Below are 12067 nucleotides of genomic sequence, written 5' to 3' on the forward strand. Positions count from 1 at the left end.
AAGGGCATGGGCCAAAAGGGCTCTGAAAAAGTTGGTGTGCTTGCTCCATGTGTTGAGTTTCTGGATTCAATTTCCCTTGAAGTCTGTTCTGGTAGATGCTGCAGAGGTGACTTTAAAATTTCTGTGTAAATGCTTTGAAAGTGTCTCTTCAGGGTCTGCAGACTACTTTTTTTTATTATTTTTCTTAGTGAAATTACGAGTTTCCACTGCAGCAGAAGCACCTCAGGAACTTGTACTTGAGAGCAGTCATGTTCATGCAGGCAGGGGTGATACAAGGACGTGTCTCTGAAGATGGGATAAAAGGCAGATTTTTCTGAACTGTGTTTTTGTCAGTGCCTTGGAGCTGTTCAGAGAGTTTGTGCTGAGAAAAAAAAAGAGCAAGTTCTGGAAAAACATGCTGCAGAGGAAGCACATCTGGCTCTGTGGGACTCTGTACGTTTGCAAACGCCTTCTGGATTTGCACCCATACTTTGGGCTGGGAGAAGCTGCAGGTCCCGCCGGGCATGGCCGCCTCTCCCTGCTGCTCACCCTTTCGCGTCCTTGCCCGCGAGAGCGGCTCTCTCTGCAGTTAGCTATCGCTGCATTCGCTCGTTGGAGTTGTTGCTCTCATGCTTTCCACTGAACTGCTAAAGCCAGGCTGTGGACCTGAAGTCTAAGGTGAAAGTCTTGCAGGCTGTGAGGGCTGAACTGGCGCTGCTGCGGCAGAGCAGGAGTGCACGTGGGTTTTGGGTTGTGAACACTGGGCTGCCCCAGTCTGTCCTCTGCAAGCTGTTTGGCTGGACTTTCTGCTGTTGGCCGGCTGCTCCTGGAGAGTGACGCTAATAAAGTGCCGTTTCACAGTGTGTATCTTTCTCTCCTAGTGATGCACTGCTCTGCTTCGTTAGACGTCCTTTTCCTCTTGGACGGCTCCTACAGCATTGGCAAAGGAAGCTTTGAAAGGTCTAAGCTCTTCGCAGGCAAGCTCTGTGATGCCTTGGACATCCATCCAGACAGGGTGAGTGTCAGGAATGTCTCATTTTAGGTTCGAGCAGCCTGGCAATGTGTGGAAAAGCCAGTGATAATGTGCTGAGTGAAACTGCAAAATTCAAGCTAGCAGCTACCCTGGAGCCAGAGTATTTATCCAGAAAGATGCAGTGGGGTTGGAGGACACTTCTTGATTCTTCACATATTTAAGCAGTTCCATTTGATCTTGAGAAAAGGCATAATCTTTCATGTTAAAGATTATGATCTGGGTTTTTTAAACTGATTTTTATTTTGGCTTGGACGCTCGTAGATTAAAATGGTTGGATCTTCTTGTTGTTCTTCCCTGGAAAGCTGCAGAATTAGTCGCTGGGTAGTTAATCACCTTTCTGCGCAGAGGTAAATGATACAGTCTGCTTGCTCTGCTTCTCCTAGAAGGTCTCTATTCCAAAATAAACCAAAAGGGCAGAAGGGAAGGAGTTCATTGCAAGGCACTGGCTGTATACGGTGGCGTTTGGGGATCTGTATGCTGCCATAGGTCTCCAAGATACCACCGCGCTCCCCACCTGCTAGCGGTGCAGTGCTCTTGATGCTGGTGCTCACCAGCGAGAAGAGCACGGAACCGGCCAGCTGGGGCTGCCCGCTGGAGTCCGAGCAGCTGGTGTTCACAGGTACCCGGTACAAAACATGCTGTGCCTATGCCAAGTTCGTTCTTGTCCGCTCCTGTTCCGGGCCTGGGCTCAAATCAAAGTCTAACTTTGGGTGCCGTGTGTCTGCAAGGAGCAACGGGAGCTGTGCCACTGGGCACCCTTGGGTCTTACCTGCTCCCTGGAGCCATCCTGGAGGCATCTCTGGGCCCGAATGACACGTCCTGGGGTTTGTCTGAGGGGATTTCAAGCCAGACCCAGCTGTGCATCCACATCACACTATCCCTAGCCAGGGGCCTTGGAGTGGGCTGGCATGGTTGCTGTACTTGATTCCCTGCCAGAGCCTTGCTGAATAAATGGCAGGCCTTTGGGAAGGTTGTGGCCAGGGACACTAGGTCTCTGCTTAGCAGGAAGAGGAACCTGAGCTAGGACGGAGGGTGGGTCTGGCCTGCTGCAGCTTTGAGGACCCCTGGTCCTTGTGTGATCCTCCAGAGAGGTCTGAGAGCAAAGGTCTTGTGTTTGCTCCTGGTTCCCACAGCAGGGATGCTTAGACTTGCGCCTAAAAGCCTCCTGTAGACCAACTACCACCACTGCTCCACGTCCTAAAATCAAGCTGCTGCTCTGCCCCCGTTGCAGGGTCCTTTGGAAGCTGAAATCACTGTTCCCCTCCGTCGTTTTCTCATCTAAGAGTTCTTTCACCCTTCAGATCTCGGCTTATGGCCACACAGCACAGGAAGCTTTCCGCAGCCTGGGTCATGGTGGTTAGGAGTCACAGTTGTGTGTGCGAGGCTTTGAGAGATGGGCATTCCCTTTTTGTGGCTCATACTAAATTGACTGAAAGTAGGTACTTGCAATGTAGGCTTAGGCAAAGGAATTTGAACATTTCATATTTGCAGATTTGGTGCGGTGTGTTTTTTTTTAAAATACCATCCTTCCCCTAGTCGTTCTCTTAATCTTTACATAGACTGAACTGAAGATCAGCAGCCTTTTCACTTTTGAAGCTGTCACATTCCATAAAGCTTCTTGTAAGGCTTCAGTGAAATATTTTGGATGTATTGCCCAATACAGACACTTTAGTCTGTTTGCATTTTCAACTATAGAAAATGGTTTTAGAGGAGGTAGTGGAAAAATAATTGGTTTGTGGTGCCTACTGTGCTCAATGCCAGAGGGAGTTGCTTTTAGTAGTGGAAAGATTGTCTGCACAGGGTATAAATGGCTTGGTATTAAAGGTGTTATTTATAAACTTACTGTCCCTGAGGCTACTAGCTGCTCTGAATGGATAAATATAGATCTTGAGCTGCCTGTAACTGCAGCAGAGGCTCCTGTTGTTTGCAAGGTGAACTTTTTTGCTTTGTTTATCGTCTGTATAGGTAACGCTGTGCGTTATGCTCTTTTTGTCTTTTTTTTGAAGTTCATTTAGATTGCCGGCGGCTCAACATGGAAAACAGTGTTTGTCTCGATACAGTATAGTGCTCCCAAGTCTGTAAATTGATCAAAAGAGTAAAACTCTCACAGGCACCTTTCATAATCTTTAACCTTTTTTTTTAGGTCCGCGTGGGAATGATACAGTTTAGCTCAACTCCCCACCTTGAATTCCCACTGGATTCGTATCTAACCAAACAAGAAGTGAGAGAGAGGATCAAGAGGATTGTGTTCAGGTCAGCTTATTTTACAGCTCTTCTCTTTTTCTGGGCTGTGATCTCTGGACTGAGATTTTTTTTTTTTTTTTTTGAGGTCTAGATGTCCCCACCTCTGCTGTGCATGCACCAACATGATGCCCCCAGGATGGGGGGAGATGAACACTGTCTGTGGTCCATAATCCACAGTCCACTAAAAATGTGCAACCCGGTCTGTCTCTGTCAGTGAAAGCTGACAGGCAAGAAAGTTTTCAGTGTCCCTCTATAACGTGATAAATAAGGGAGAGTTTTCTATGACCCTCCTGGCAATTTTTTTGGCCATTTGTACCAGGTGGTGGGTTACATCCTTCCAGGGAAAAGCAAGTGTGGCTTTCCTGCAAGTCTGAACAGAAGCAGGACAGTGTGCACCTGCATTTTTTGGTGGTTACAATTTCCTTTGTCCTATGAAGTAGTGACGAATTGCTGGTCCCTAGGTATCTGTGCATTCAGTCTGCTGAATTCAAGAGGATCAGGTTTTCAGACAGAAACCTTTTCTTCTTCCTGAGTGTTAAGACTTGGATGTCTTCCCACGACCTCAGGAAATGGAGCCAGAAGCCCAAATAAACACTCTCTTTAGAACCTCTCAAAATCCAAACTTTCCATCTCCAAGAAATACATTTGGATCTACAAAGGACTTGAAAGCATCCTGAAATAACACTTGTTTTGATGACAGATGAGGCACTGGTATGGACTGTGGGTGTCTACTCTTTCTTTCGTTGATCTGCATTAGGGCTAAAGGTTCGCTTAACATTTCTCATGGATGTCTGTTGCTTTCAGCACGATGTAAATATCGCAAGCAAACGTGATCACTTCTGACTTTTTCAAGCAAGATTTATTGGCTGGGTTTCATTGCATTGCTTTTGATAAGTTTATCAAATCAAGAAAAGCTCTCGTGTAATGTTACAGGAAAAACTTATCAGAAAACAAGATACACTCCTCTTTGGCTTGTTGCTTAGAAGTCTGTGAGAGCAGAGAAAGCGAAGCAGTGTTTGATGTCTGGCACTGAAATCCTGTGATGACAACACATGGATGCTGACAGATTGAACAGAAATAATGACCTTGTGCTTGGCTGTTTCATCTAGTTTAAATGAAAAACTGACATTTCAAAGTAGATAAAATAGTTACAGATGGATTCCAGTTGGCTTCTGAAAAAACGGGGCGTTTGACGTCTCGGTTGAGAGGCTCCTTGATGTGCTTCTGATGAGCCTTTGGCCAGCGAGGTGTTTTCCAACTTCAGCCCTGTGCTCTGGGTGGGGAGCTGAGAGCACTTGAAAAGAGGCAGCACTGGACTGAAGTGATCTTTTGCGATTTATTTGGAGACTGCTGGTCTCTCTCTGTAAATCCCGTCCAGATAGCTTTTGAGTTCATTGGCCAATTTCAGCCAAATTTGTTGGTAATCTCAGAAGCTAAATTTCTTATAAATTTCTTTCATACAAGTAATGGCTGGTTACAGGAGAGAAACCTTCTTAGACCTCTTCCTGAGGAAATGCAGAAGATAAAGTCTACATCTCCTTTGGCTTCAGAAAATCCTTATTGGAGTAATGCCTTAAACGTACATCCATTGTGTCAAAAACTGGTGAACCTCCAAATGCAAATTGGTAAGAAACCAAATTTAATGAGCTTTGGTGCAGAGACTCTTTATTAGCTTTTTCCAATCCTCAAGGCTCACAGGGTCACATCTTACTGAATTCATAAAGATTTAGTCATCAACCTGTCTATGCACAATGTATTTTCCCTCATGTGCAGTACTTTTCACTGAAGCGTTTGACAGCTACTGATATTTGGTGAGGAAAAGGCAGATTTGAACATGCTATGAACATGTGGTCACTGGGTATACTTCGGAGTGCAGAGGAAGGAAGTACCTAAAGAAAGAAGTTCAAAGCAAAAGGGCCTAGCAGATACTGAATTAAAAGGTTTCCGTGAAAATCAGAGAGTTGACAGAAAAGAATGAACTTGGGCATGATCAAATACTTTTCTAGAGCAAGCAAATCAGGTGCTAAAGCAAAGGGAGGATGTTCAGAAAGGAAATGGGGCATGTTAGTGTCAACACAGCTGAAGGAGAACATGATGCCTCCAAGAAAGAAGTAACACTTGTGGTTGGGTTCTCCTTGCTTACTTGCTCTGGATGGAAATAAAAGCAGCCCTAAAAGGCAATTACAGGAAGTGATTTATAAGACAGCTCCTTGGACGGAGTTAGGAGACTGCTGTAAATGTCTCCTCTGATATAGTGGCTTAAGTATCAACAGGTCTGAAGTGTGTTCCCAGTGAGCTAGGCGCTCCTTGATATCAAATGTCCAGTCGGGGATGGCACATTACAGAGCGCTCATGCTGTGCAGGTGGAGAACTACTAAGGAAGGAAGAGGGAGACTCATGTTCATGCAGGATTCACCCCTTTGAGATAAGCCATGGCAAATGTTTAGCCCTCCAACAACAAAAAGTGATAATGTGTGGTAGGCAGGGATCAAAGCTGGCTACAATAGCTGAAGAACTTCCATGCCCTTGTTTTTTACAGTGGATGAAAGGCTTTTGCCCAGTGTGTTGTGTTGCAGTGAGGTCTTAGCCTGCTGATGGCTGGGTGGAGAATGCAGGTGATTGAGGTGAAGCTGGAGTTGGTTGTGTCAGGTGGCCATCAGCAGGGGCTGGGGTGCCTGTGTAGTCTTAAGGGTCTGAGTGTGGGTGGTAGATGGAGAGTTGGCACAGCTGGGGCTGATTTCACCCAGCCACCTTGGGGTCCAGCTGCACAGTCCACCAAACCTCACCTTGCAAGACCTTCTCATGCCTCCTCTCCAAGGTCTCTGTTAGGTTGCCCATGGCTTTTACGTAAATAAATCTTCGGTGTTTGGCTCATAATGTAGTCATTCTTGCTTCAGCCTGACAGAGATGTTAATTTTATACATCATTTTTTAGGACATTTGATGGTACATGGAATATGGAGACCAGTCTTGAGTAGGCATCTGTAACAGTTATTTAAAGTTAAATCTTGAAAGCAGAGGACAGTTGATGCCCCACAGAGCTCTAGAAATAACAACTAGAGTAAATGTGCAGCCCATAAAAACAACCACACCTTGTCCTTCCCCTCCTGGATCTCTGTGTATGTATAGTGCTCCCCTTTCTATTCTTCTCTGCTTTATTTTCAGCATCCTCCACAATGAGGGGCTCCTTCCCAGTTCACATCCAGCATGCCATCCCCAAAGAGACCCTAGCACTGTCCAGACCCTGGCTATAACCCTGCTTGCCTGCAGCGCACAGCTCTTCTCTTGGGACCTCCCTCTTCCCTCCGCAGGGCTTCGTGCTGATACGCAGCGTACCTCAAGCATACAGCTCCGCTGTCTGTGGGTCAGCAGGGCAGTCAGCCTCTTGGGTTAAGGAGGCATCCAGCAGTCAGCGAATCTTACTCTTTAATAATCTCACAAGAAATGAGTCTCGGGACTTCTTTCACTGAAGCTGTTCTCTGGCAAGCTGTAGCTTATTTTCTACTAAAATGGTATTCAAGGTTGCTTTTCCTTGGGAATTATTGCACAGCTGCAAGGCTTAATGTCTGCCATTCCCTAGCGCTTAGCAGCAGCCCATTTTACCTGCTAATTTATGTCACCACTGGCATGTGCCCTCTTTGGCATCTGAGTCCTCGTGTGAGTGTAGTCCTTTGCTACTGGGAGGATTGCTGAGTGTTGAACTAATCACTTGCTACCTCAGAAACGTTTCCTTCTCCAGGGCAGAATTCAAGGGTTGTCAAAATATTGAGGTAGCTGGCTCCCATCTCCGAAACGAGAACTGCAGGGTACAGCTTTTGTGCACCTTCCCTATCATACCAGCTCTGTTGGCAAGCAACCCAGCAGGTGAGGTATTGCTTTTAATTGAGTTAAGTATGGTTTTAGACAACTGGAGCATCAGGTGGCTTCTCTTAATGTTTACTTCCCTAGCGTAAAAAGTACTGGTGAAGTCCTGAAGAAAGCGTGCCTTGTGTTCAGTCCTTCTGAGTTTCCATTAAGAAGCTTTCAGCATTTGTATTTACAGGAGCTTTACTACGAGATGGACAAATCACTTTTTGTAGAAAATCAAATTAACCTGCAGAACAACCAGGGAGAAAAGGGCAAGGACTCTCTGCAGGCTCTGTTACAAGCTGGGACACATAGCTCCCTGCCATAGCTCTTGGCCCAAGAATGGCAGAAGGTCCCATGGAAGGAAAGGGATGATACCTGACAAGAATTCCTAGCATGTTTATGCGTCAGGAGAAAGGGAAACACTTTGAGATGCTAGTCTTGTTCATTTTGCCCACTTGTACTGTGTTTCTGACCAGAATACAAAAGGTTGTTGTAAGACAGCTTTCCCACACAACTCTTAAAGAAGTGACTGCAATTTTCAGATGGAAAAACAGAAGCTGGAAATAAAACTCTGGTTCCTGCTTCAATTGCAGAAGCACTCTGCTGTGTGGTAGACATCTTCTGGAGACCACTCTGGGTTGGAGAGGAGGGAGGTTAAGGGAGTGGGTACATGGAACCTCAGGGTAGGAAGATGACATGCAGGACAGGATTAGACATCTCTGTGGATGTGTTCTGTGGCAACAGGCAGAAATATGCTAATTTCCCCATTACCAGAGGGTGGAAATTTGAAAATCAAATGGTAAATTCAATAGCAGGCAAAAAACTTTCATTTCTGTTTTTCTGATTTTATCTCCCCTCTTTCTAGAGGTGGGAGCACAGAGACAGGTCGGGCTCTGAAGTACCTTCTCCGCAAGGGATTCCCTGGTGGCAGGAACTCGACTGTCCCTGAAGTCCTGATCATCATTTCGGATGGAAAGTCCCAGGGCAGCACCGTGACACCTGCAATGCAGGTGAAGGAGAAAGGGACCATGGTTTTTGCAGTAGGAATCAAGTTTCCAAGGTAGGAAACTTTCCACAGAGTTGGAAATAGAGGCCTAGCTAGCCAAATGGCAAGTCCTAGCAAGTGAGGGATGGTCTTCTGCTAGATATGAGTTTTGGAAAGAGGACTAACATAATTATGGAGGAAACACTAATTTCGCGGCTGGTGTATGAGGAGGACCAGAGCTGGTGAAGAAAGCTCTTCCATTGAGTAGAGCTACACTACTACCTGAGACTAAACACTCCAGGATCTTGAAAAGTGTTTGAAGGGTGTTACGGTTTTGCATCAGCTATTTGTTGCGCAGGGTTTGTTTTGATACTCAGTTCTTTGGGGATGACTCAGTGGTTGAACCCCTCCTTGCTTTGCAGGTGGGAGGAGCTGCATGTGCTGGCTAGCGAGCCCACCGAGCAGCATGTGCTCTTTGCTGGAGATGCCGATGATGCTGCCAATGGCCTGTACAGCACCCTCACTGGCTCTGTCTGCAGCACCACCGCTCCAGGTAACCCCTATCCTGGCTCCACCTTCACGCCCATGCTTTGAGCTTGGACCGTGTCACTGAGAAAGGTGAGGCAGTGTCAGAAAGCCTACAGGGGGATTAGCAGGTGTTGCACTTTGGGGTAACCTGCTTCTGGTGCCCAAACTGGATAGCATGCTTGCCAGCTACCTCTTCAAATACCTGTGAGCTGCAGGATCCTCAACCTTTCTGTGTCTTGGTTCACATCTGAAAAAGGGAATATTGGTCCTTTTTCATGTCATGAGGGATAGAGGGATAAACACAGTTGTGTTAAATCTTTTAATGGACTTAGCTGTGTGTTAAGGGGAGGCCACCAGCGGCTTGCGAGAGAGAAAAGATAGAACTAGAGTGGTCCACTGGTAGAAGAAAATCAAATGCATGAATGATGAAGGCACCAGAGGGGCTGAAAAGTTGTCATTGAACCTTGAACTCAGCAGCACGAGTTTTATAGCAAAAGAAGGAGGCTGAAAGTGGGGTAGGCTGGTGAGCTTGTCAACAGAAAATTTCTCTTCTGGAGTCTCATGCAGGCTCTTTGAAGCACTGCCTGGTCTGCTGTTCACAACTAGATGAGGAAGACTAACCCATTTCAAAATGGTGCTCCACTCCCACGCAGACTTTGTGGTTTCAGGCAATTGATCCTAGTTTGGATTTGTTCTTTGCTACAGGCTGCAAAGTTGAATCCCACCCTTGTGAACGCGGAACCCTGGAGACTGTGAAAGAGCTGGCTGGAAACTATGTGTGTTGGAAAGGCTCAAAGCAGCCAAATGCAGTGCAGGCGTCGCTGTGCCCTTTCTACAGGTGAGTTGGACATTCACATCTCTAAAGGTGAGCGGGGCTAAAAGAAGGTGAGTGAGACAGTAATAAGGCTTTTATCTGACCATGACTCTTCATTGGCCTGAAGATCCCTCAGAAGACTGATGCAAACATGGTCTCTAGACCTAGGAAGATGTTTTCTCTGCTCTGGCCATTGGCTGATCTGAGAAGCAAAGGGTAAGAGGAGGAACTGAAACAAAGAAGCAGAAGATGGTTAGCTCAAGAGCGCTATAAATATTAGAAATGGAATTGGGATTCGTTTCCTACCTGTTGAACTGAGATGCTTTGAAGTTTACATCTCTGTACTGACTCTGTGCTGCAGAGGGTTTCTAGGTCTGGCTCCTTGTGTTGGTACTAGTTCTGTTTTCATTCACGCAGGCTTTCTTCATTTCAGAGAAGCCCCTTTTCCCTTTGCCCCCTTCCCTTTGCTCCTGCCCTGGGGGAGCTTTGGAGGGACTGTCCTATGGAGAGGTTCCAGCCACTGGCAGAAAATATACCCCAGTCGTGGTGCAGCAGTGCCGAAACTGGGATGCGCACAAAGAGCTGCGTGAGGGCAATGTCCTCTTGCCCAGGGAGAGGAGACGGGAGCTGAAAACCTATAAAGCATCTCAGGTCCTTCAACTAATACTGTCACTGCAGTCAGTACAGCAGGAGAAATGCTTTAAAAATGAGCTGTGAAGGGAAAGGAAGCTTCGTGCTCTCTTTGCTGATAAAAAGAGCTGAGTGAAAGCAGTGGTGTACAGAAACTGGTAGGGGGGATTGTTTTTCCTTTGAAGAGACGCTTCATGCGTTTGTTTTAATATCAGGCAGTCAGATTAATGTTTGAGAATCACCCCAGATCCGGGCTGTGCATTGATGGCCTGCTACATAGATATACTAGGGGATGATTGTACGGACAATTTCAGACATGTCCTAATGACTGTGAGCGTTTCCAGATACTTGTACCTCGGAGCCAATGTGGGAAAGCGGAACAGCTGATGACTGGCTTATGGCATCCCAAAAGTGATGGGTTTGGCCACAATTGCCATGAGTTTGAGCAGCCCTAATGCAGAGCACAGGAAGATTAGTGGTATGATGAAGCTGCAGGTATTAAGAGAAAACTGATTTACAGGGGTGAAAGTTTAAAGCAGAAACCATCTCATTGTCAGGAGCCAACATTAGATGCCTTATGTGTGGCAAATACACACTCCTGCTCTAGGGTGGTTGGGTTTTTTTCCCGTATCACCTTAGGGCAGGGAAATGATGGAGGAAGTTGAAAAATCCCACTGGGAGCCACAGCTGAGGACTGAGGATTTCTTCCCAGTCTAAACCTTGCTTGTCTACTAGTTGATTAATAGCGAATAAGAAATTCTCATTGCTATAAAATTCTATTTTCATTCCAATTTAAAGCAAATAGCTTACCATCTCTTCTATAGTAATGAAAAAAAAAATCACTTGGAGCTTTAAAAATATATACATAATCTCTAAATGTAAAACATTAAAGTAGCATTCAAAAACAAAAGAGTAGATTTGATGGAATGATGTTTTTTCATTTGCCACCCCACTCAGAATGGACATTTTATTTTGAAACACTTGTTTTGAAAAATTATGTTCTCAAAGGAAGATTTGTTCCATTTAAAACACAGTAAGGTCAACCATAAAGATACCTTGTTAATCTTTAAATGCACAATAGGTTTTACTCTTCCTGTTTCAGATGGAAGAGAGTCTTCATAAAACACCCATCCAGATGCTTCCGAACTGTATGTCCAGGTAGGACTTAGCCTTTTTTAAAGTTTTATTTACAAAGCAGGACAGGTAATAGCTAAAGAAGAAAAAGATGGGTTTTTACTCTTCTAAAAATTTTGTTCTGGGTGAGAGATTGTGATCCTTAGCAAGAAGTTGATAGTATGTTCCTTTTTTTTGTCTCACGGGTATCTATGACCAGAGTTCTTTTGGATTAAAATATCTCCCTGTCATTTCTCCTTCCACTTGAGGAGCCAGTTAATCCTCATCTGCTCGTGTTCCTGGGGCAGAGGCTTGCATCGCTTCCCAATGCCTGCAGGGAGTCACTGCTCTCTAGCTAGGGGAGTATGCAGTGAGATGCCTCCACTCATTCACTTGGTACCATGACCATCATCAGTTTAGCAGGGAACCTGACACTTGCTGACTGCCAGCCTGTTTTTGTGACTGTGGAAATAGCTATGGTCCTTGAGTTCTGCCCTTAACTCCATCCTTCTGCTGGTTCAGATAACAGTGGCTTTATTTTCTTTGTCAGTACAACATTGTCCAAGCAGCAGGCCAGACTCTGATCTCTTCATTGCTGGTGTAAATCTGGCAGAGCTGTCTGAACTTTTGCAATTCTGTATTTACACGAACATAACTTCATCAGTGTTACTCCAAAGCAAATGAAATGAGGTCACAGTCTGGTTTGCTGTCTTCACTGCTGCTTGTTGGAGAGCCATCCCAAAATGCAATTGCCATGGAGGTGAGTGAGGATGCATGTGGCCCTGAATTAGTTGAAACACTGCAGCGAGATGGATGGAGGTTTGACCCCTTTTCCACTAATGGTGATGCTCGGACTGGCACAGGATGGGAAGGGGCAGGCTTCCTGCGGACTC

General features: G+C 45.7%; 1 protein-coding gene across 1 annotated transcript in view; it reads left to right on the forward strand.

Moving 5' to 3' along the window:
* Window positions 1–12067, forward strand: part of VWA2 (von Willebrand factor A domain containing 2) — an 18939-nt gene that overhangs the window by 1202 nt on the left and 5670 nt on the right. Inside the window, exons 2-7 of the mRNA XM_010287853.1 lie at window positions 861–994; window positions 3156–3265; window positions 7970–8164; window positions 8512–8642; window positions 9323–9455; window positions 11164–11219. Coding sequence (XP_010286155.1) covers window positions 861–994; window positions 3156–3265; window positions 7970–8164; window positions 8512–8642; window positions 9323–9455; window positions 11164–11219 — 759 coding nt within the window. The remainder of the gene's footprint in view (window positions 1–860; window positions 995–3155; window positions 3266–7969; window positions 8165–8511; window positions 8643–9322; window positions 9456–11163; window positions 11220–12067) is intronic.

Source organism: Phaethon lepturus, unplaced genomic scaffold, assembly GCF_000687285.1.
Source record: "Phaethon lepturus isolate BGI_N335 unplaced genomic scaffold, ASM68728v1 scaffold34985, whole genome shotgun sequence".
Classification (NCBI taxonomy): Eukaryota; Metazoa; Chordata; class Aves; order Phaethontiformes; family Phaethontidae; genus Phaethon; species Phaethon lepturus.